This window comes from Ambystoma mexicanum, chromosome 4p (genome assembly GCF_040938575.1).
Source record: "Ambystoma mexicanum isolate Mex_15411 chromosome 4p, UKY_AmexF1_1, whole genome shotgun sequence".
Taxonomy (NCBI): domain Eukaryota; kingdom Metazoa; phylum Chordata; class Amphibia; order Caudata; family Ambystomatidae; genus Ambystoma; species Ambystoma mexicanum.
In genome coordinates this window covers 1,246,273,363-1,246,299,252 of record NC_090927.1, presented here as the reverse complement: position 1 = coordinate 1,246,299,252, position 25,890 = coordinate 1,246,273,363, and the positions used below count along the sequence as shown (strand labels likewise).

Genomic DNA, 25,890 nt, shown 5'->3' with positions numbered 1-25,890 from the left:
ATAAACTGAAAGATCCAACAAATCCGATTCAGTTATTGAGATTTCCGCTTCTTGGTAAGTCACCTCATGCTCTACTGCATGTATTTCCGTTGTGTCTACGGTTTCAGGCAGTCTCTCATTAAGCTCCCTGTTGGTTAACCTTTTTTTGTCACAGCCTTTGATTGCATAGTTTGATTTTTTTTAAATGTAGTTTGTGCAGAAAGCCCTCGACGTTTTTCATATTTGGGCATCTGTTTTTTTTTTTCCTTTTTCCTGTAAGCTATATCTATTTTGTGCTTGTTTGGCTCGTTCTGTTACGACTTTGCACCAAATATTGCAAAGTTTGATGCCGATTCAGGTTGTATTTCAGCCAGTTGTTGTCATCATCCTCAGCCTCTGAGTCAATCTTGTCCAGTAATCCATCATCAGAAAACTACTGTGCTGATGTTTTTGCTATCCTGTTTCTTGCCACATTCATCTCCATAAGGACTGGTTCAATGTTTTGTAACGATAACTCTTGTGTCAATGTTAGGGAATTATGGGTTTCTATCCATCCATCTGACGTGGCAAGGCTGTCAACGTCCTGCGCCTCTTGCCCCAGGGATAAATCAGGCTGCGTTGTTCTTTATCCAATTCTGCACCGTTTCACCAATCTGCACCAAATTTTGCATAGTTACCTCTTCGGAGCCTCTGGACAATGCTGACTACACAACATTTGGACGCCCCACCCCCAGTTTGCTGTGGTTTTGTGGCTTGGTGAAGCATTGTTCCTTGTACAATTTCACACTGTTTCACCAATCTGCACCAAATTGTGCATAGTTACCGGTTAGGACCCTCCAGACATGACTGGCTAGATACCATTGGGATGCCCCACCCCTTTTCCAGGATTTCAGCACCTTCACACGAGACGGTTGCCTGAAATCGCGAAACATCAATGTGTCGTAGGAGGACAAGTCCTCAATCCTAAAATGCACGGTTTCTGCAACATGTGCGCTGCACCACGCCAGGGTGAGGCAACGGGTGGGGAGAGAGCACAGCAGGTCCCAGTATACAGCAGCACTCCAACTATCGCCTTCCCGAAATGTCTGCTCAGGGTATGTCAGCCAGCCACACACGCCCATTCTCAGTGCAGTTTACTTCAGGGTGCAAGGCACATCAAGCTATAAGCGAATCGGAACAACGACCTACAGGATAATTGATATGATATGTTATGGCATTTATAACGCGCCCATACACAAGTGTTTCAAGGCGCGATGAGGCAAGGGAGTGGGAACTGAGGGAAGACCGACAGTGATCCTACTAGGCAAGGTGTCATTCAGATCACGCAAGTGCATGGGAAGGGGGAAGGTGTGAGGGGAAAGTGCAGTACATGGGCTAAAAGAATAATAACAATAAGTAAAGTACGGCCAGCTGGTGGCAAGTGCAAGGGTGATTTCCAACAATCAATGAGTGTTTTCATGTCTGTCCACAGAACCCGTTTAGAGAACGAGTACTTTTGCTAATAACTTTTAAAAGTTACCAAATGCTACTTTTTCGAGTAGGTAGTCTGTGGGGTCAGAAATGTGAGGCGGACAACTTTCATATGATTTATCAACCAATGGCATTTTATTTTATTAAATGCCTCACTTATCCTACTCCAACAGGGACTTCCCTGCCTAAATAAGCAAAGGGAAATAATCCAACATAACATTCCGGTCCCTCACGCTTGTACGTAAACATGAAAATATATGGCAATTCACAATGTCAATAGTTATGTTCACAGCACTTTCAAAGTCTCTGATTGTAACCTGAGTGAACTCCCCTTGCCCATGTAGTCGAAGTTAATTCTGTGGATAAAAACAAAACAGCAAGGAAATCTGGGGTTGAAACAGAGTTCCAATACAGTTCTTGACAAAGCCAGGATATTAAAGAAAAAAACATCCCACTACTCCACAGTTCAACATAGAAATGATTCCTCTCTTCAGGAAATATAGGTAGTTCAAAGTTCCTTAAGCAATACAAAAGGAATTTTGGTTAGGATGATCTTTGTTCAAACTTAAATGCTTCACAAAACACAAATGGGTTGAAATTGGCTTCTCTTCATAGTGCTTCCCTCTCAGCACCATGAAACAAAGAAACTTTACAGTCTATTCAACTTCTACCGGAGTGGTCCGCACCCGGTCTTCTACTTCCACTGCTGTCTGGCCCACTGTCCTGCCAGACCTACCTCCTACTTCTCTGCTTCACAGTGTTTCCATTGTACTGCTTCTGAAGTCTCAGTCCCACTGATAGTTCTAAAGTTTACGCTTTGCTATGTGAGATACCCTCAGATATTTCAGAGAACGCACCACCCTTTCATGCCGAAGGTTATGTCGCAATTCCACCTCAACAACCCTTTGATTTTGCCTGTGTTCTTCCCGAAACCTCAGTCGCCGGTCGAGAGGGCATTGCATTTCCTGGACGTTGCTTGTGCCTTGAAGTTCTACATAGCACACACAAAGAGTTTTCAGAAGATTTCTCAATTGTTTGTGTACTTTGGACCTGTGAACCATGGGAAGGCCTTGTCCAAGGCTTCTATTTCAAGATGGCTCTCTGGCTGCATCCTGCACCGCCATCGGCTGGCGAACCGGCTGCTGCCGGGCTGTCCAAGAGCCCACTCCACCAGAGCGATTGCTCTGATGACGGTGTTCCTTTCTGGTGTACCCCTGCTCGACATCTGCAGGGCTGCAACGTGGAGGTCCACGCATACCTTCACGAAGTTCTACTGCATCGACATGGATTCCACGGAAGAGCCCAGTCTCGGCCAGGCAATGCTACGCAACCGGTTTGCTTGTTGTGAGTCTGTTTCAGGGGTAAGTGTAACTGCTTCTGGTGAGCCTTGCCACCTCTCGTGGTTGTGTAATGTATACTGCTGTGTATTTGTTATTCATGCATGTGAGTCCATGCCAGACCCCATGCTGGAGATAGTTTGTTACTTACCTGTAACTATTGTTCTCCAGTATGGGTCTGTTATGGATTCACATGCGAATCCTCCCTCCGGTCCCTCTGCGGCTCTTCTTGGTCATACTGCCACTTTGCGTGCTTAGCAAATCTAAAGATGGCTGCCAGAGGCGGGGTTTAGGGAGAGGACTGTCATTGAATAGGGGCAGTATGACCCAGGGGACAGTGATTGGTTTAGAGGAGAAATACAGTTTTAAAGTGGAAGTGAAACTCTTTTTTTTCTTTTACTGAGGATTCCCAGCCTGACAACAAGGGATATTCATGCGCATGTGAATCCATGCCAGACCCATGCTGGAGAACAGTTTCAGGTAAGTAACTTAAACTTTCTCCAGCATGGGGTCTGGCATGGATTCAACAAACTCGAGGTATATGTGGCTGAGATCAAACCTCTTTTTGGCTCTAAATCCCTAGGTCAAATTGCATTCCTCATGAGAATCCTTCCACGCCAAGAATAACCACAGTACTTTGCTCCCATAATAAGTCTTAAACATAAATGTGATGTTTCTAACCAATTGCTCTATTATCTTCTCTCAACGTCCATTCTTACATGACAAATCAATAAATCTTGGCTAGTTATAGCTATCCATCAGTTATTCAACTGCACAAATAGCTATTATAGTTTCATGCCTATTCTCCTGGATAATACAGGTAAATCAAGCATATTACAATATTCCAGCAAGATTATAATCAAAAGTCATTTTATCTACCTAAAACTTATTTAAATGTAACAGTTTAAGTCCCACTCATTGTTCATGCCTTTTGGGTTGCATAGCTGACATTTTGTGTATCCAAAATACCTTCACCTCGACCAACAATCTTGCAAGATCAGCACTTCAAAAATTACAAATGTAGTGTGTGCCAGTGTATGTTTTTTCTCAGAACAATCGTCACTTTTGAATTAGGGTTCTGAAGTCTTATATAAAAATCCAGGTGATCCGACCGCGGCCAAATCAGCGGCGGTCGGAACGTTCTCATGAGAAAGGTGCGAACTAACCAAAAGTTTGCATCTTTCTCATGCGAACACACGTACTACGAGGGCTGCAGGGGATGTCTCCCGCAACCCCAGCTCACTATACCACACAGTATAGTGAGGGGGGTGTTGCAGGGGAAGCCCCCGCAGTCTATTTTTTTATTTTTATTATGCTTACCTGCAATGCTACCACCAAAGGTACAAACTTTTGGTGTTCGAACCTTTGGTGGTAGCATTTTTAGAACTTTTGGTCATTGCGACCATTTGTTCGCATTAAAATCGACCTAAACCTTATATAAGACTTATGTTCTGTCCATCTCAGTTTGGCTTTTCGGGATGTCATCCCAACATAATAGCTTCTACATGGACACTTTAATCCATAAACAACATTTGAGCTATCACATGTTGCAAATTGTCTTAAGGCTATCAGTTTACCAGAGTAGGGCTGTCTAATTGACAGCCTTTCAAAATGTTGTTACAATGTTGACATCCTAAACACAGTATGTTCCTTTCTTCCAAAGGTTCCCAACCTGTGTTTTTGTTCCTTCATCTCTAATTAGCCTTTTCTCAATGAGGAATGATTTCTATATGCAAATTTAGGGGAGTAGGATAAAGTTCAGCTGTCAATGTTGTGTTAGAAAATTTGCAAATTTGATAAAATGATTGACTTGATATTCTGACTTTGTTGCAAACATGTTGTAACGTGTACTATCTTGGGTTGATCTGGTGGTAGTTTGTGTCAATAATGTAGTCCTCTCTAATCTCACAACTTTATTTTCAGTTTCACTTACGAAGGATTGTCAATAGTAACCTCTAGCCAAAAATGTCTTCTTTAATCCCTCATTTTGAAGTGTCAAACTCTCTTGAATTGAAGCTATTGTGATGAATCCGATGATATCATCACGCCCCTTCCGGTTGTGCCCTCCTCCCGTGTGCCCAGGGATGGCAGCCGCTGCCTGATCCTGATCCTGACCCTGGGGGTGGCTATATGAGAGAGGATCGTATAGGGGGAAGACAGCCTCTGGTCGGGGGAGTGATGGTATTAACAGTTGAGACAAGCTATCCCCCTTTTCCCCTTGCAAGAGGAGCCTCCCATTTGTAACACTCTAATGGCCTATTGCGATTCCCTTCTGCTCCCTGAAGGAAGAGTGTTAAATCTCTCTCATTCCAACCTACAGACCAATCCCTAAAACGCAAACTTGCCTTGTAAATCTACTGAAGTCATCTACTCTAACTCTGCATATCAATCCCCCATGATTGACTTGCCATCAAAACCTATTAGGAATTGTCATCCAATGTCGTTTTGCAAGTTAACGAAAAGGGACTACTGTTCCCAGAAAAACTTTAGCACTGCTACAAGGAAGAGGAGTGAAGGAATGCAGAGCGAGAAATTCCCAGAGCACAGACAGCGCTGTAGTTGCTTGAAGCACACACTTGTGCCCAGGACATTTAAATCAGGACCGCCAGAAACCATGGTAAACTACTGGTGGGAGCGGGCTGATCCTCTCTATGCAACCAACGGCTGAAAGGAGGATGGTGGAGACAACAGGCTCGGGTGCTGAGAAGCAGAAGGCTGTGCTAAGAAGGTTACACACAGTGGGAATGCCAGAAGCCAGCCCAGGGCTCCTGGGTGTTCGCTGGTGACCAGATGCAGCAATACACCTGCTGGAGCCCTGGGAAGTAGGGACGCTGAAAGCTGATGACTGCAAGAAAGTAAACAGCTGGAGAGTGCTACTGGCAAGCTGCGAAAAGAGAATGGAACGCCACAAAGAGCTGGTAAGTACACGCTGGGACAATGGGAACACCGAGTGTATTGGCGAGCAATGCCACATGAGCATAATTTGATATAGCAGAATGGAAAGAGGTAGAGAGTTGTTTGTTAAATCCGAACGACAGAAAGACATTTCCTAAAGAGAGCACTCTATTATTTGCAAGTGTATTCAACATATGCATATAAGGAACACTAGTCAAACAGTATATAACGGACAGAGTGAGTTAGCCAAGAAGGCTATGGAGGTGAATTGTTTCCATTGTAACCTGGAACATTTCTCCCTTCGTCAATATACAAAAATCACTTGGAAATCTCTTTGGACTCTGTGTCTTACATGGTCACATCTGTTCAATGGCAATTTGAATGCCCCATAAGGTGACCTCCTTACCTCTCACTGTCCTATAAAACTGGGATAAAATAGTTAAGCATAGATCCCTCAAACTCTCATTCCCTATTGTCCACATCCCCATCCACTTCTGGGATGTCGCACTGCCCTTTACTAAATTGCCACAGACGTCTTCAAACTTGGACACACAATTATCCACCTCACACTGTACTAGCCAGGCAACCTTGTCTTCAAACTCTAGGTTTATGCCAGATAGCAGCTAAATAAGCTTTAGCATTTAGTATGACCTTCACCTTATACACCTCTCTAGTTGTCTCCAACCTCTGCATTCTTTTTTCATCAGGATTATTTATACACCTTTGGTCTCTTTATGAGCAAATCTCCTTCCAGTGTGTGTCTTATTCCCGTGAAGTGATCCATTACCTTTTATTTAAAAATAAAAGGTGTAGTTTGTCCCACTCAACTGCCTTATCAGCTTCGATATGACCCCAGCATCGTCACTGAGCCATTAAAATTCCTCAGGCTTGGCGCATTTTCTCATTTCTGTGTCCAGCGATGAAGCATTGAGCCCACATAGTCCCCTGTAGCTTGAACCTCCAACTTTTGTTGACATTTTCTGGTGTGCATGGCGCAATACTTCACTAAGTGGGAACCCATAGATGAGAAGTTGGGCATCCAGAAGGAACAAGCTATCTAGTTGAACGAATGACCAGTGTACAGTTTTAAAGTAGTCCTATTGGGTATAGCGGTCTCCCTCTTCAGACCCTCCATCCTAATCTGGGTAACATTTCTTTATCCTTGATTAATAATCTCTGAACCTGACATCCCTCATGTCTAAATTGGCTCACATGTCGATTTCATTTGGCTCTGCTATGGCAGATCAAGCTATACATCCTGTTAGGCAGAATCCTGTGCAGTTCCCTTAGGGAGCATTACAGAAGATTAAGACTACAGGTATGAGCAATAAATCCTCTTTGGTATCGGTCTGTACCACAAAGATTTAGTTGGTAGCTGTGGCTAAGCAGTCAGACTTATCTCAAGAGAGAGATGAGCAGTATTCAGGGTTTACACATTAGGACTACAGTACTAAGGCACAAGGAAACACTTACCAAAGCTTTGTATTAAAAATAATATATATATTTATTTTACACACTTCTAGTTCACCACATTAATCACAGTTATTAAGCAAGTTAAAATCAGTCAAAAAAAGTATACACAACTCCCTGGTTAAATTGTAGACAGGTTTGAGCAAGAGTGAAAACTGAGCAAAATGGCACAGTGAAAACCAAACACAAATGGCACTCTTATCAAGGGAGGGGAGGGAAAGAGCAGGTTATACAGGAATATACTCTTAGGCACCCTAGCAACACTTCTCAATAAGATTGTGAACAAGTTTAGGCAAGGCAGTACTTTAGCATGTATAATATTGAGGTGAAAAATGGCACTTCACAAGTTTAAAAAGTGGGAAGGAAAAGGTGGTCATAAGAGTTGGGAGCACCAACACATTTCTAGGTGAGAAGCAATCTAGAGAAGGTAGTTGTAACAGATTCAGCCAGAGTCAATAGGCCTGTGCCAGAGTCAGTGGCACAGGCCAAAGAGCCTAGGCGCAAAATGTTCTTTAGCTTGTAGCTGCAGGCAAGTCTTTGTTAAACGATTCGAAAAGGCGGTTGCAGAAGTTGAAAGACAATGTTAGATGATAGGGGCGGCCAACCCAGCAGGTAGGTAAAGGATTTAAAACACCTTTAGCGGTACCAAACGAAAAGGGAGGCCTGGAGGAACAAAGTACCTTAAAATGTAGAAGAGGCTCCTGCAGTGGCAGTTGTTCCTGGCAGTTCCTGCAGTTCGGGAGATCCAGCAAAGGAAGAGAGGCTCTCGTCGTGGAGGAAGGTTCGAGTTACTGCACTGCCTAGGGATGAAACCAGCCGCGGTGCTGCCAAATGAAATAAAAGGTACGCTCCTTTAAATCGTGATCCGGGTGGACGGGTGCCTGGCTACCCGGTCTCCTAGTGCTCGGCACTGGCGATTCGACCAAGGCAGGTCCGGGAAGGTGATTTGCAGACTGGTTGGCCCAACCAGCTCAAGGGAAGGTGGCTCTTGCAGATGAGGATCTTCTCTCGTTGTGTGGAGAAAAGAGGTGAGACGCTGCAGCAGGGCTTCACCGGTGGTTCAGTTGGTACAGATGTCTTTGGCTTTTCTCCTCTTCGGCTTCTTAGTTCCAGTGGCGACGTCTTGCTCTTCCATTCCTCGGGACCCTGCTTTTATGCAAAAAGACCCCCATTTATACAGCCTAGCTGTCACTCACACAGTGGAGTGGTCATCCTGGCGGGAGACCCTCCAGCCTAACAGGGCAGAGTGCGACTTCGGTTGCTGAGGCAACCATGTCCAGGGATCCTACGCCCCCTCCCACACAATGGGTCCACCCCAGACTCAGTGGTGCCGAAAGAAGGGCTTCTTGGCAGAAGCCCGTCAAAAGGACGAACAAAGGATCCCCGACCTGGGTTAGGATCTTAGAGAAAGACACAAGAAAGAATTTATATAAAAGTTCTGGCAAATAAAACCTACTGGAGCAAAGTTAATATAAAAATAAACCGGCGGTATGTTAGAGGCTGTCAGTAAATGTGGTAGCCTTGAACAATGGGAAAAACTCATAGGGAAATATTTGTGGTTGAATATTTTTGGTAGTAATTACTGCCACCAGGCAGAAACTTTTGAGGGAGGGACTGGACGGTACCCTCTCGAAAATGAACCGAAGGGAAAAACTATTAACCCTTGCCAGTACCTCCATAGTAAGATGGGTTGTACTGGTTTTGTTCATAAAGATTGACTAGTAAAGTCAATGGGGACTTTACATGCCCTGGGAGACAGTAGTCAGTCCCAGGGTATGGAGTCTGTTTGGAGGTCACTACGACACCCCTGTGTTACTGCACAGAGGGTGCTGTGTAACACGTGTATAAAGATGGTTCCTATGAGGGTGAGATAAACCCCATGGACATTAAACACAATAAATAGCCCAGAGAAATCTCACGGCTATAAAGACCTACATGGAAACCAATAAGATGGAAATTAACACCGCGAAAACAGAGATTTTGGTGTTAAACAATTTGCAAGGCTCTGGCAACCATCAAGAGGCCCGCAAATTTAAATGGAAGATGTGCAACGATATACTTAGCCGTCCCAGAAGTCAAATACCTGGGAATAACCTTAAGTGCAAGTATATGCGACGAACACATGATTAAAAAGTTAGTGGCCAAATGTAACCAGCTTGCGGCCCAAGAAGCAAAGATGAACGCAAAATATGGCAAGTTCTCAATGGTGCCAGTGGTACGTTTCTACAGAAATAAAATCATACTGACTCTAACATATGGAGCGGAAACCATGTTCGGAATAGACTGGGAATTCTGGACAAGATGTGAACATGTCATATGGCGAAGGATCCTCAAGCTGCCAAAGGGATTCCCGACAAGCTGCATGAGATATGAACTGAGCTTATCTTCAATGGGAACAATAACCACGTGGAATGCCTTAAACCTATATAGGAAAATCATGTATGATGATAACATCCCACAATTCGTCATACTCAAGCAAAAGAACGTTCCAGAGAGAGATGGTATATACAAAAAATGGAAGAATCCTGTGAAAACCTTCTAAAACAGCTAAACACTAGTACAGAAATTTTGACACAAAATCCTGAAGCAGTCAAAAAAAAAACTTTTTTAATGCAGGATTGGATTGAAACGCAAGAAAGCAGAAGTCAACATCAAAGAATGAAAAATGCTCCCTTTGAAGCAAAAAAACTAAATGAGCTCCCCAAATACATGATACAATTCCCATGCAGAAAACGGAAACACATTTTCATGAATTTCAGATTCAATGAATGGTAAACCAGAGAGACCGCATCAGGAGCCTTTATGCTGTCTCTGTAACTCCGAAGAAGAAACGACGAAACACTTGGTACTTTTATGCCCCAGTTTGCAAGATGAGAGAACAAGATATTTGGGGAAGTTATTAAATGAATGTTCCACATATACTGTAGATGAATGCAGGTGTACTCTACATCTAGGAGAAAGGAACAAACTAATTTTTGCCATGAGAGCATTTTTAGAGGAGATAGCAAGACATTTAGACGAAAAAAGGGAGAAAAGAAGGTTCATGTAAGAAAAAGAGGAAGGTAATTGGTGCAAAAAAGCCAAGAAGATTAAAGGACGTACGTCATTAGGGCAAACTGACAAATACATGAGAACATTTTGGTAACAGTCTTGCTAGTTTTATGTATGGTTTTTAAAGGTTTGTAATAAACTATAAAATAATAATAATAATAATAATAAATAAATAGCCCAGAACACACACAGCAAATATGCCTAAGAGTGGGAAAAAGATGCTCACTCTTAGCAGGAGAAAAAAAAAACCTTCAAATCCAGCAAAGCTGCTGGGGGACTCTATAGGTAAGGGAAATTAGCCATAGAATGAGAATTCTCCTTGACACATCCCCTACCCAACCCCCGATTTTCAGGCCATATATATTTCTATTCTGCACAACGGTAACAATGATTAAAGGCTGCCACCAACCAGTGAAGCGCTTTAATCCAGGAATAGGATGTTACTCACATACGGAAAACCTGGGCACGTGGGGCTTAAGGTCTTTCAGGCTTACATTGATAGTCATGTCCCTAATCAACTATAGGATTCAAGATCTGGAGAAAAACAATTGGTAATACCAGAATGGACAAAAGTGAAAGACAGGTATGCTGCCTTGTAGCTGTGACTTAGTCAGGGTCCTGACCCTGTCCCATAGCAATCTTTCTCAGAAAGGGAACTTTAGGGTTATTGAAGGGCTGGGGAAAATATCTGTAACTTAATTGAATTTGCCCCCTTGAATATGTGCTGAGGGGGTTATACTCAGGACCTCCCTAAACCCCGACAGGTCTTTCCCCTGACTTACTTGTGGCATGGTAGAAACCCCACCTCACGACGTCACTATCCAACCGGGACCCTTTCAGTCGCGTTAAGTGGATCCACAGGCCCTTCCCTCTTTGGACAAGAAGCAAGATTGATGAAACGCCAGTTAGAGAAGGAAATCCTCTGAAATGCTCCTCATACACCTTTAGTGCCTCCCCCTCACTCAGCTAGCACTGCACATTAGAGAAGCTCACCGCTGCCCCATCGTCGGTAGGTCATGAACAAACAAAACACGTCTACTACCTTCCAAACAAAGGGGCCTAAATTGGAGATCATCAGTGAGAAGAAAACAGGGCCGAGAGATGCCAAAATGTGGCAGCCGTAACCTGTTTCACCTGGAACAAAAGCAGCAGACCAAGGAAAGGAATTGACAGCTCCTGCATAAAGTAAACTTTGGGAACACATGGCAGGATTCCAAGGTGGCTACCAGCCTGTTTGAAGCCCTTGTGATGAATCCTGTTGCATCCTCACTGCTCCCCAGCCAAGGGATCTCCTCCCATGTGGCAAGGGTACGGCAGCCTCTACCTGATCCTGGGGGTGGCATAATGAGGGATGATCAGAGGGGAGGAGGCGGCTGTCAGGGGAAGGTGGTGACCCCAACAGGAGAGATGCAGTATTCCCTTCCCAATGAAGAACACCCAATAATTCCTAAATTCTGGATGGTCTGTTTCAGCTATACAAATGCTTCCTGTTGCAAAACCCCAAACCCCCTTTCTTCATGACATTCTAGGCAGTATAACATTCACACCTCATATATGCATAACATACACACAACATCTCCTGTCTATGATGTTTTAATGCTAATCAAAAATCCCAAACAAAATCACCTTAGAAATCCTATACATCCTATGGACTCCAACTGCCATAAAGCCTCAAGTACTAAGACGAGGAAGAGGAAGAAGGAGTTAATGTGGTTCAAAGTAAACACTAAACTGAACATGTGGGCTAGTTGTTGGGACAAGGCTCAGGTGTGCGCGGACATTCACAAATGGTCTTTGCATTGGAGGAAGGCAGAGAATCGGATCGGAGTAAGAAGAAAGCCGAACCGAGGGAGAAAGCAGCTGCATGGAAACAGACCATGCTGGAGAAAGCAGGCGCCTTCATTCTGCTGCTCGCCAGCAAGGAAGAATAGCTCAGGGGCAACACATTTGTCTTGGAAGAAAGACAACGCAGTGCAGCACAGATTCGAATCCAGATCCCACGCTTAGAAACCACTTGTTGGTATTAAGCACGTTATAATAGAACAATTATAATTATAATTAAAAGTACCTAGTGGAGTGGCGGGATGCCACATAAGACACTGCAGACACAGTGGAAGAGCGTGGTCATGTCCAGAAGCAGCAGGCTTTCCAACGGGGGAACACAGAGCCGGCAGGAGAGCTGGGAGATCTGCAGAGTGGGAGACGCCGTTCCAGAGTGAAATCTTCACCGGAGCAACGTGCCACGTGTCGGGAATGCTTCCAGACATCAGTGAGTCTGCCCAGACATGTTGTGGACCCCGGGGCGTACCGACGGGCACATGAACCATTAAGAACTTATTTTGAATACCAACCAAGTAGAATTAGAACACAGTATTTGCCCAAATCCTCATGTATGAGATGTCAATATGGGTTTATAGTGACATTTTCGAATGCCTTTTTCTCAAATGAAAAATGCGGGCAAAAAAATGTATTTTTTTTTAAAAAAAAATTTTAACTAACCAAACAAAAATATATAAAAGAAAAAAATGATATTCGGAATTTTTTTTTTCTACATAAAGGCATTCGAAAATGTGCATTCGAAATTTTTACTGGATACAGTCAATATGGGGAAGGTTGGGGCAAGTATCGCCACAAATCAATGAAGACTTGTGAATGAGTTAAAGGTCAGGACAAACTTGAAAAAGTCTCCATATATGAGATGTCAATATGGGAAAAGCTGGAGCAAATGTTACCAAAAGCAGATGAATACTACTGAAGAAGTTAAAAGACCAAACTGGAACAAGTCTCCATGCATGAGATATCAATGTGGGGAAAGTTGGAACAAGAAGTACCTCATACCTCAAGCCAAGGAAGTATATACAGTGAAGAAATACAGCTATGCTATCCTGAAAAACAGTGAGAATTTTCAGAGAAGCCCTGGTGAAAGAAGCACATCAGGGAGCATTTGGGGGAGGGTGATACTTGTCAGGGAAGCATACTAGGCAATCCATTTGATTTATACAGAGGAATAAGACATTGTGGGCAGACACCAGACACCTGGCATGAGAGTATACCAGGTGATCTGTAAAAACCAGATGAAAAGAAGTCCTGGCAGTCTAAGCACCAGGCAAGTTGAAATTGAATAAACACAATGACATTGTGGGTAGATAGCTTGCAGGAGAGTAAACCATGGGATATGATAAACCTACTAAGGGATTCCTGGCAGCAGAGTATACCAGGAGGTCCACTGAAGTCATAAGAAATCTACTTTTTTTTTTTTTTTTGCAGAACACATGGCAAAACAAGTGCATCAGAGAATCTAAGAAAACAGGCAAGTGTAAGCTGTGAAATTGAACAAACACCCTTGTGCCTTCCTGGAGGGATTATTGTTTTGAAAGAGACATTTTTGCCATCCTTGGGAAGTGGTTGTTTGAAAGAGACACCTTTCCCACCCTTAAAAAGTGGCTGCCATCTTTAGGGGGCTATTGTTTGAAAGAGGCACTTTTGCCATCCTCTATTAGACATCCAGGGGAAGGGAACCACCCTCTGGATTCAAAGACTATTTAGTTGGATTTATTTACTTGTTTTTGAACACATTTTACCAAAACTACATCAGACCCTTTTCCTTGTACCCTTAGTTCATTTCTAGTCTGAGGGTCAGATTAGCCTCTTTAGGATAGGGATAGAGAGGCCTTTATCTAACCTTTTCATTTCAATAAAAATCCCTGATGTGGAAAACACTACCACTTTGTGTCTGCCGCTCATTTCAGACCCCTCACACTATGTTCTCCTAGTTCTTAACTACAAAACTTCACAATCAATCCAATGTTTTGCAGAGGAACTACTGACTTGTGTAGCCTATCAAAGTAACATACCTGGCTAAGGAACTATAAAAGAGGCACAATTTCCTTACTTTTCAATAAGGGGACACTTGATTTTGAGAGTGGTGAGACTATCTAGGCCTAGTGCCTGGTACAACGTTCATTCATCCCCTGTTTTTTTTTCTTTTCACTGCACTTTTTGCAGAAAAATATTTTCTGAAAAAAATATCAACAAATATGGGGATGTGGGGTGGGAGGGCATTATAAGGGGTGGGGTCGGGTGGTCTATAGGGGTAAATAATAGGGGAGGGAAGATCGGGGGCCAAATAAAAAAGAAAGCGTTCAATGCTTTTTTTCGGCAAATATGTTCACCAAAAAGAGCTGTGAAAAATAAACGGACGAAGAATGAACATAGAACCCTAGGCCTGACCACTAACGTAAGCAAAGAAAGACATATTTGCTGAATGGTAGTTATCACTGCTTAGGAGTTTGGCCTGCTTCTGTATGGTCCAGCCCATCACTTTTTTGTTTTGCTGTATTCACCCCGAGTGAGATGGGTATGGCCAAAGTGGGTCCTGTGCCTGCTGAGCCTAGAGACCCAAGCTACTCCTCACTGATGTGGCCCAACGTGGCCAGAACATGTTTGGGAATGCTTGTGGTCTCGTTCAGAAGGGATGTGACTAAGCAGTTTGGGCTGCCCCTTTTGGGGTGGGACCGGGCCTGATTTGCATAGGTCTTTCCCCTTTTGTAATGGCTTCTAAGGTGAAGAACGATTGTCTGGAGGGTTGCCGAGAACAATGCCAGAGGTTGATTAATTCTAGCCATCACCTTTTTTGTATTGTTGTGTTCAGAATATCCAGGCAAGAAAGGATGAGAGAAATACTTGCTGGCTAGTGATTGGAGTGAATCCAGCAGGGTGTTATATCCCTCAGACTGAGAAGGACACAAGCACTGCACACTAGCATTGGACACTATATTCTGGAGATTGTGTTGTACCTTAGAGAAACTGAGGACGATCAGTGTACTACTCAATCGAAATACCCTAACGCTTTGTTTATCCCATCATGAAACTGTTGAGACAAACCATCCCAAGGAGGACCTCTTTATTTTGTAGGCAAACCAGTAAGCCCATAGGCATTTAGCTGAACTCCTTCTATGTCAAGGACTGGTGCCGCTTTGCCATACCTGGCACTATTTCGCTTAGACTGTGTAACCCTGACCCTTTATAGTTTAACCCATGCTAGCACTAATTTGCTTAGATTGTTCTCATAGAGTATACTGTATTGGTGTGGAAAGACTCCTTTACCATATAGGAGTTCATCCCAGTCTGACAGTTATTAAAGGATATGAAATTTACTTTTGTGTAATGTGTTTGTTTTATCCGCCATAAAACGTATAACGTTTATTGTGCTAATGTGCATGAATACATGTAAATGTTCTTCATTCCTTTGTATGAAAGTGAATATTTTAAAGTAGTTTTGTAAAGGTGAAATGTGCAAACAATGAGCAAGCAACTTGTGCTCAGCAGAAATCACTGTAATACTTTGTGTTTATCCTTCAATGTAGCTGGTGTGCCAGTTTCTCTCAAATGGTGTAAATGAGACCTTTTCAGAAAAGGAATTCATATCAGGAATCCAGAATTTCGTCTGTCAGCTACTTGTATCAGGTATGTACTTACTGATATTGTGTAATTTAGAAAATGTCTTCTTGCCTTCAATTCCTCATTTGGCACACCTAATACATTCATTTTCATGTGCGTGTTTGTAGGGTTATTTCTTACTATTCATACATTTTGAGAAGTTCTGCATTGTAGGTTCGCCATTTCTGAAGCTTGCCAATTATTGGTTTGACTTCAGGAAATCCCTAAACAAATGCCTAGGAATTTCTGCTTTACTCTGGTAAATTTTTACAATACTGCTGAGGAGCCATGGGATGGGATTGCTAAGAGAGCTTTTAGGGCTGGTATGGATGATTTGCTTAATAAAATAACAAATGAAAATTATTACATGTGATCAATGGAGATTTTAATGTTAAGACAAGCTCCATTTGCGAAAATTATCCTTTTGACAACGAGGAGGATATAGCGATGGGTAGGGAGCAAAGGCTCTTGAGGGATGATGGAAGAGACTAGAGTGGCCTAACGTTTTTAGTTTGTATATGAAGCAGGCCTTAGGGTAGTTAATGGGAGATTGCCTTTAGATATTCCAACTAATTATTACACGGCCCACGGTATTGACCGTGTAGTTATGGTTAAGTTGCTAAACTCATAGGAAGACCACTTTTTCGGCTGCTTATAACTTCACTCCCCCAGAGGAATTCTCACCAAACTTTACAAAACGTATATGGCCCTCTCCAAATTTTTTTGGGGTGGGGTAAAGTTATAGGGGGGGGCAAAATATATATTCTTTTTCTATAGGCTGAATGGGGAAAAACTTTGTGCACGGCTACAGGCCGAAAGGCTGGATGGATTTTCACCAGATTGCGGCAGGGGCTTAGGTCAGAAAGCATGCTTTTGTGTGTTTGGTGGAAATCCGTCATACAAAAAGGGTAGGGAGAGTCCCTGAAAGCAATAGTGGATCGGGATGTCAAAGAATAAACAATAGAATCCACTGTGCTATGCACATTATTTTAGATAATTCAAATAAATTTCATGCAAATTGTATCTGTAAAGGTATCACATTTAGTTAGAGCCTTTGCGGATTCTGAAACAATCAAGTAAATAGTATTCTTGTAAATTTGTCAGTTTATTAAAAAGTAAGAGAAAAATTGTGGAGTAAATTCTATACATAAAACCAAACAGTTTTGAGAACATGAGAAAACAAACATGACTTCTTAAACAAAGAAAGAAAATGTACAATGTAGATCAATCAGTGATAATTAATTGACTGAGAAAAAATAAATAAATTAGATAAAACACAAAATAAATCATAACATAGGAAAATTGAATCACACCTGTGGTGGAAATCCGACCAGTACTTTTGTTGCAAAAAACTGAAATGTATGTCCCAAAAAATGTGTGATATCTGGGTCCGCTCAGCAGACCCATTTCCCTGTTCGCTTCGTGGACAGAAGTGTCAATGGCTCGCGGTACGGCGTGCTGTCGGAGAAGTTGCAGCCGGTGGTTGGCTGGAGGGAAGCGTGCTGTGCGTCAGCATTTTTTGTGAAAGCTGCCATGGTGTATCGGAGGACAGTGCGGTGGCAAAAGGGTCTGGAAAATGTACCGTACGCAATGTGTTGGCGGCAATAAGGGAGGGAACTGGTGGGGGAGTGAGAAGTGGTTCATTGACATATGTACATAGGTGGAAGAAGACGGAGGAGTGCCTGCAGTATTTGCGCGTATTGCGCCAATTCGCGGGTACCTACACAGGCGAGTACTTTGTGTGGTGATTGGAGGCAGCTTTCGTAATGGCCCCATAGCTTCTGCCACAACCTGTTTGCGGCGACCCCTTTTCGTGATGAGTGGTGGCAGGTGAATTGCAGAAGGGGATTGAATTTCACATGACAGTTTGTGCGGGAGCGCGGGTGGCTGTGCATGGAATGCGGTAGTTGGACACATGGTGGCATGCATGGGTGAATGAAGTTGTGGTGGGTCTGTGGAAGGATTAGACTATTGGGTGCATGGCCAAAGGCTGTAGGCTGTAGGGCATGCACTCAAGAGCATAGGGCTTCAACATACCCACTGCATAACCTCCTCAGGAATGCATGTTTGACTCTGCATCTGGTAGAGGGTGGTGCTTGCATAGTGTGGTGTGTGCAGATTGGTTGCAATAGGGCCAGAATGTGGGTAGGTTGGCAGTGACACCGTTCTCTGTGAATGGAAGTGGGTACGCCCATAGTATGTGAATGAAAGTGCACAGGGGTGCAGGAGAGTGTGTTTTGTTTGTACATTATGGTAACTGTTGCAATTTGTTGCTGCATAGCTCCATGGCGGTGCACTGTGGTTGGAGATGCTGCAGTGAAAAGTGGATTCTGCTAATTGCGCCCTGTTTTCGTGAATGGGTGTTTTATGGTGTGGGGGAGTTGGGTAGAAGTGCTGCTACATATGGTACATTTGTGCATAATGTTAGTTGCCCACATGGTGGCTTGCTTGGATGTATAGTGTTGTGGTGGGTGTGGGAAGGGCTGCAGTGTTGTGTGCATGGCCAAAGGTGTGCTGGGTGCATCTGAGGATCCTTTTGGATGCTGCAATTGTGCATTCTTTAGCAGAAGTTTCTGGTGAAGGGGCTTTGCAATCAACCGAAACGTGTACTGAAAGTGTTTAACGGTAAATATGGAGTGGTGTACAGAAATGACACTGTGCAATGCAGAGGTTGTGTATGTGATTGCTGCATGCGTGTTTGAAAATTTGACAGCACCCAATGGGGGAGTGCTTTAAAAATGAAAGTGCAAAGGGAAGAAGTATTGTGTGTGCTTTACTGGGCCGTAGCCCTCACTGTGTAGATGGGAAAGCGCATGTGCCACATCCTGCCATTATGAGCAGGGTGGAAGGGGAAATGGAATTGTGGGAAACAGGCAATTAGGAGTTTAGGGTGTGGTTCACAGGAAGGGGGCGTTACCATTTCGTCCCAATGCTGTGTCGTGATGGTGGTCAAGATGGAGAGACGCACAGTGCTCATCGTTGGTGATACCTTTGTGCGCCATTTGCACAGGTATTGTGTGCAAAGAGGCATTGATGGTAATTTACGGTTGGTAGGAGTGGACGCTTTCTGGGCCTGTCAGGGTGACTGCAGTTTCGGCGGGATGGTTCGCCTTTGCAGATATGTGTCGTCCGTCACGAACGTTGACTTTGTCGTGGTGCACTATGGAAGTCTACATTTGGGTTATATGTCGTGTGGGCGATTAATCCGTCACCTGAAGAGGTGGCTGACCGCAGTGATGTAGATTTTTCCTACTGCCAAGGTCGTTTTCTCATGCATAACACCAAGAGGAGTATGGGTCCATGACGCTGTAATTTGTCCGCAGCCAGAGGTCGGAAGGTGTGCTATAAACAGAATTATGCGTGAATTTATGCAGACTGCTTGCATGTTCTCCACCCACTATGAGTCATGAAGAGGTCGCAAAATATGCAGGGGTTCCGCATGAAATGGCATTTATTTGAGCGCTATTGGCAATGCAGTTTTCTTTTACACTGTTCAAGAAGCAATGACCAGAATGTGGTAAAAATGTGAGGGGAGGCAAACAGAAACGCATATAAAGAGAGACTCAGGAGATTGCTGGATGTCGTGAGGATGCTTTTTCCCACCGCCAAGGTGCTTTTCTCATCCATAATACCACGAAGAGTATGGGCTACTGCTCATGGATGTTGTTCCGAGCCAGACGCAGGAAGGTGTCTCAACAACAGAAGCATGTATACTTTTTTGTCCGCTTGTGGAATGTTCTTCTGCAACAATGACCTCATTAGTTGTGGAAATGCAGAGTTTTTCCAAGAAAATGTCATTTTGTTGTCACCCATTGCCAGTGCACTTTTGTTTGCCAGTATACAGGATGCGGTGAAGAGTTTACTGTACTAATGTGATCACAAGAAAACACAAAAGCTAATAAAAACCGAAAAAAGGTGTTTCTGTAGAATCATCTTTAAAAAAAAAAGGCTCTTTTAAGGGCTGCCCCTTACCATGGACTCCCCCTACTCTGGTTGCAAGTTATTGCCCCACGCCTGCTTCACTCAGGCCCGACCCTCGACGTACTTGGGGAACCGCACGTGTCACATTTGGCTTCTCACCATGCTGCCCAATGGAAATGGGAATATGGCCTTTGGCCAATCAGGTGCTCAGGGTGTTACGTCACAGGAAAGAGCACCAATAGGGAGAAGGAGTCCTGCTACACCGGGGCACAGCCCTCGCGGTCCTTGGGGGGGGGGAAAGGCACATGCCACATTTTGCGCTTCTCACCGTGGTGGCCAATGGAGATGGGAATATGGCCTTTGGCCAATCATGTGCTCAGGTTGTACGTCACAGGAAAGGGTGGCAATTATTTGTTCCATTACTTTGTGTAGTGCCGTAGGCAAACATGGCAGGACGCACAGTTCTCCTTGTGGGTGATGCCTTTGTGGAAGATTTGGTCATGCATGCCATCCAAGAAGGCTTTTTTGGAAATTTTGGTTTGGAGGGAGTGGAGGCTTTGTGGCGCAGTGTAGAAGTGTGCTGTTTTGGCGGAGTGCTTGTAGAATGTCAACGCATGGCCACTTCTGGACCTGTAGATGTTGTGGTTGTGCACTTTGGAGCCTTCATTTTGTGTTCCATGCCTTGTTCCCGTGTGTACCCTCAACTGAAAATGATGAAAGCAGTGCAGCACATTTTTCCCACTGCCAAGGTGCTTTTCTCATGTATACACCCGAGAATAATGTGGAACTATTCCAATGATTCCTGTCGCCAGCCAGAGGTCGGAAGGGGTCTCATCAACAGAAGCATGTGTGACTTCTTGAGTGTTGCTAGGATGTTCTCCTTTGAGAATGACATTTGTTCTCGCTACATACACCTTTTCAAAGGAAATGGCATGTCTTTGTCGACCAGTGGCAATTACATTTTCTTTCCAAATCTACAGGCTGCATTGAAGACCCTATTGTAAAAATGTGAGCTGACATTGAAAACACAAACTTACTTATAAAAACCACAAAAAATGTGTTTCTATGGAAGCACCTTTTATATATAAAAAAAACCAAAAAAAAAACAAATGCTCTTTTAAGAGCCACCACAACTAACAACATCCCCTACCCTGGTTGAAAGTTAATCCCCCACTCCTGCTCGCGCCCAGCACGAAAAGTCAGAAAATATTGCAATACCAGCAGGAAGGTGCGTGTTAGATACTCCCCTTTTGCAGATGACGCCCATAGCAATGGGCCTGTAGAGCCTACGGGATTGGTCAATATGTTTTCTGGGTGTGGTGTGTATGCACAGAGTGTGCTACACAGTGTATTTGTCGACAGACATGCAGAGGGTGCGGTTATGGCTGTGTGTTTCACGAGCCACAGCGTGCTGCTTTTAGGTAACTTCGAAATACTGTAACTGAAAGTGAATGGAAAACACTGTGCAGTGGCTGCTCATTTTGGAATCTATCATGTGGATGTGTAGTGCTATGGAGTACCTACAATCATGTGACTGATTTTGGTTTGTCTGTGTGACACTTTTGCCGATATTGTTGTTGATTGTGGAGGGACAAATTGCACAGCATGTTATACGAGTTTCAGTGCCCTTTGCGATAAAGGAGGCACTTGGCCAGGTCATGCGTTTGTTTCCGATCTCTTGCATAACTTTCTATAGTATTATGCAGACAACAATGTGGCTGCGTCATTTTCTATTTGGTTCGCAAATTTGTGTCTTTGTACGACATGTGAAAATGGCGTACTTCACACATGGGATTATGACGTTTCACAGCATGAACACTTTTCCCCAGCTATAACATTCATCTTACTATGCATGCCATCACGATTTCTGCACACCCCATCCAAATTACCTTGGTGCCCTTCTTAAAAGTAGTGAAACATTTTTGTAGTAAGTGTTGCGCGCTGACAGTGTTCAAACGCTGTGCGACACATAAAGAAACCTCTTTCTACAGCAACCCCCTTTCCAACCGATTGACCTACAGTGTTTTGCACAGTGCCACGCCTCCCACCCTGCATCCGTTCAATGGCAATTCCATTGTTCATCTTGAAAAGGTGCTTTCTTTATTTCCCTTTTTTCCTTTCCCAGATCAGTTGATTTCTATTTCTTATGGTCTTCTGACACACTCCACAAAAGGAACAGCAGACATGCCCAGAGATGGTATTATTGGGTGGCCCTCAACTGTCATGATGCCTACCTCCAAGGAGCCAGGTCCGACCCAGCAACCCCAGAGGCAGGCATCATTTCCCCCAGGGGAGTGCCAGCGGGCCCAAGCTGGGGCCCTTTGGACGCAGTCCTGGCGCCTTAGGTGCCAGGCTCATGTTGGACCTCTGTCCTGGCGCCTTAGGCACCAGGCTCATAAAGCTAGACATGTGTTCAAGTGTTTTAATATGCACGTACCTGATGCAGACCATGCTGCCACATCCAGGCCCTCTTGAGGCCTGAATAGGAACTACTTTACCTGTGGGACTACTTTCCACCCAGGTGTGGTCGGGGAAGGATACATACCTGATCGGAGGAAGGATACACACTTGGAACTTCTTCCAAAGCTATTTAAACCACACCCGATCAGCAACTCACGCTTCGCGTTGTTCTGCTCCTCGCAGCTGGACGCTCACCGTGTCAGCTCCTGCATCTGGACTTCAGCCACGCCTGTCAGCATCCTGGGTCACCTGCAAAGGGAGACAAGAGACCTACCAGCTAATCTGCACCACGGAGACATCACCGACGATCCTGAAAGGGAAGACATCATTTTTAAAAGCATTTCGTTACGATCGCTGCAGCGCTGCATTTCACTCACCTTTCCTGGGTTCCTCCATCTTCAGCAGCGATCATCCGGATACACAGCCACTTCCCAGAGCCTAGAGAAAAAGACAAGAATAAGAGGTGAGAGAAGGAAGGGAATAGAAAAAGCTCAGTTTCCTTCTAAGACTTACCTGTTGGGTCATTCCCATTTCATTTCGCGTCTTGCTGCTTCCAAGCAGGACCCCGGCCCCTATGGGGAAAAAAGACAAAGACATTAGATGAACGAATGCAAAAACATTACCTGAGCGCTCATCTAGGACTTACCAGATCTTTACTGGAACTGCACGTTTCACTTTGGGTCGGCGCCATATCTCCGGCATTCCGAACCCCGGCCCCTATGGGGAAAAGACATCAGCGCTTTGTTGCAAGAAGTCTCCAAAGGAATCTTCATTCATCACCTGAAAAAAGACAATGAACATTATTATTTAAAGCTTGAACTTTTGAACTTGCAACAGAACTTTTACAGCGCCTTACCAGTATAATCAAGCTTACCTGAACTCTCATCCAACCTCAATCCAGTGAAGTAACTGGGTTCAACACGCCCCAGCGTCAGAAGCAGGATGGAGAGCTCGACCTTTCAGACCCTAAGGTGAGACTTCACGGGGAATCGTGGAAGGGTATCGTGGAGGGTTGGAAGAGAGTGGGAGGCTTGAGCATAACTCAGTCAGTAGGTAATACTCCCTTTTCACACAGGGGAATATTCCTGCGAGCCGGAGAAGCCAGAGTAGAGGGCCCTTCCTGTCCATCTTCAGAGTCCTGCGCTTCACCATCGAAGAAGCATCAGCACTCGAAGCCAGACCTGCGCCTCCGTGGGAATCAGGTGAGCGTTACATCACCTACATAGGCGCCAGTCATTGCCATGCTCCTGGAAGGACCCTTTCCACGCACTTCCAAGTGCATTCCCTCTGTAGAGTAGCGTGTTGCAGTACATGCACAATACAATGACCTTTGTCGGGTCAGGGTATGTAGCACGCCATATGGAGGATGTTTTAGAGCTCTGCTACCCTACAGGAGTGCCCCTTTTGTTGCCCGTAGCAGATGTGGCAAATGCCGTACATGCATTTATCCTACGTAATTGTTGGAAGGGTGGTACACTGCTCACTGGTCCCTTGTGCTTTCATTTTAGTTGTCATCACATGCAGTACAAACACTTCATGCTACACCATTACTCTTAGGGGTAGCATTCACAGAGATGCATACATTCTGGAATTACAACAACACGAAACACAGCTTCATTACGTGGAGGATGAAGGCATTTATTCAGTGTGACCCATGCAGGTAAAGTACTTTTCTAAGCAGCACTAACATTGTTTGCGCTCTGCATATTGCACTGTTTGCTTATTTGCGTTTACATGCACTCGTATGTGCGTGAGCAAGCTGCACCAACTTTGCCATTTTGCAGACTGACTACAAACTGTCCCACCTGCAGTTACATGTTTTCTTCAACTGTACGACCTGCAGGCGACCTCTTGACACTTTCCGTCACACTGCTCAGTGCAGACACAATGTGTCTGTTTCACGGGTCATGGAAAGGCAAGCAGCACATCAATGAAATTAATGCGACATTTTCCACGCCCACGTTACACTGCAGGTTGCTGTTCCTTGTTAATCAGTGGGCGTCATAAAGCCAGGTGTGCTTTAGCCATGCATTGGTAGGTTTGCAGAGCCACCCACGTAGTCGGCAGGAGTACTTGAAATGCGGTAGCCTACTGTATGAATCCGTAGGGCTGGCGACCCGGATGGTGTTAATAGCACACAGTGGATGACCTATGCATGGGTATAGGTGTGGAACGGATACACGTGCGCTTCCACAACTACTTAAAAGTTCATTAGAAGATGCGGACACTACTGGAGTCCTACGGATAGTTGCAGTGTGCTTGCACATACGCCGACCAGGTGCAGTCTCCCTAGGAAACGCCCATATTGCTCATCTGTAGTCTTCACGGACAGTACTGTGCGGCACAGATTCACCATGCAATGTTAATACAAAAAGAGAAACTACTGAAACACTCACCAACATTTACCATGTACATCTGTAATTACTAAGATAGACCAACACTATTCCGAAAAGGAAGGGGTAGCGCAGATTGATACATACACCACACAATTTGGCCTTTCCACACGTTTATCATAAGGGCAGTCAAGGAATCGGTAACAAACCGTTGTTAACGGGACATTATGGTTCCGTTGCAGTACCAAACACTATGCTTTGTTCTGGTTACAGTGCCCTACTAAAAACCTATGAAATTCATTAACAAAAATATTGTTAAAGGAACATTTATGGTTAAGTTGCACTAGCAAAAACCTATGTCATCAATGAGATTTGTGATGGCATCTTTGATGTCATGGGTGTTAGTCCATGCAGTGTACACTGGAGGCGCGAGTTATAGTTGCTTAGCTTACCATAACTGGCGAATTTCAGGGTTTTTTCGGTTTTACCTGTAACCATAACATCCCTGTAACAACGTTTTTCCATTGAATTTCATAGGTTTTTGCTAGTGCAACTTAACCAGAACGTCCCTTTAACAATGTTTTTGCTAGTTTATATATAAAGACAGAAGGAAAAACAGCAGTATAATTGATTATTTTATTATTCATCTTAAAGTTTGGTCTAAAGTCTTCGTCAGGACGTACTTGATCGAGGAAAAAGTGATAAACCTTTCAAAATGGCCTTTCGCTTAGAAATAATGTAATTCAAATCTAGATATTGCAGGGAATTATTAGGCACTGTGGTTAATAGTAGACCAGCCATTTTCTGGGGTGATCTTTGTGTACAAGTGAAATGGGAGACATACAAGCAGATGTTGTTAGTTGTAGCAGCCATACATCAGTAGAAGCTGCAACTATTAGATCTTGTTCCAGAAATCTAGAGGAAACAATGAAAGTCTGACCATCAAAAAATAAGCACTGCCTGTCTAGGCTGAGAATAAAGCAGGCCGGAATTGCTTTGGAAAGGAAGAAGCTTGTGGCAACTTTAAAAAATGATCGGAAAGATAACACATATGTTGCTATTTATGGAGCCAAATGTAAGACTGCAATAGCACTAGCTAAAATGTAAGGGTAAGATCTTGGCTTGGGATGCTCTTATGGATTCGATTGATAAAAGGGATCATTCTAGATTTTGTGTACTCTGTATGGGAGGGATGACATGATAACATCCAAGAAACTGATTGGTTCTCCCATTTCTCTACCCTTTATGGTTATGGTATTAAGGTTTGTACTGTGCAACGCTGCCATTTTCATTGTCTGCAGGAGCAGTGGTGGATCTGGACGAGAGTGGGTGTGATTGGTTAGTTGGAAGGCGAGGGAATGTGAGAGTAGCTAGTTTGCATGTGATGAATAAGGTTGAGAGAAATTGAGGGTTACTCAAAAGATAAGCAGGTTCTTAGGATTTTCTTAGTGTTTTCAAATGATTTGTCCTGCTGTCGGTTGCGTTATGGCGAGAGCTGTTCTTGCTTTAGTGGTTGATACATTGAGGTTTAGATA

At 44.0% G+C, this 25,890-nt stretch overlaps 1 protein-coding gene across 2 annotated transcripts in view; it reads left to right on the top strand.

Moving 5' to 3' along the window:
* GNPAT (glyceronephosphate O-acyltransferase) overlaps nt 1–25,890 on the top strand; it is a 796,967-nt gene that overhangs the window by 649,670 nt on the left and 121,407 nt on the right. For both annotated transcript variants that reach the window (XM_069606907.1, XM_069606908.1), the window contains exon 13: nt 15,569–15,668. In XM_069606907.1, the coding sequence (XP_069463008.1) occupies nt 15,569–15,668 (100 nt within the window). The remainder of the gene's footprint in view (nt 1–15,568; nt 15,669–25,890) is intronic.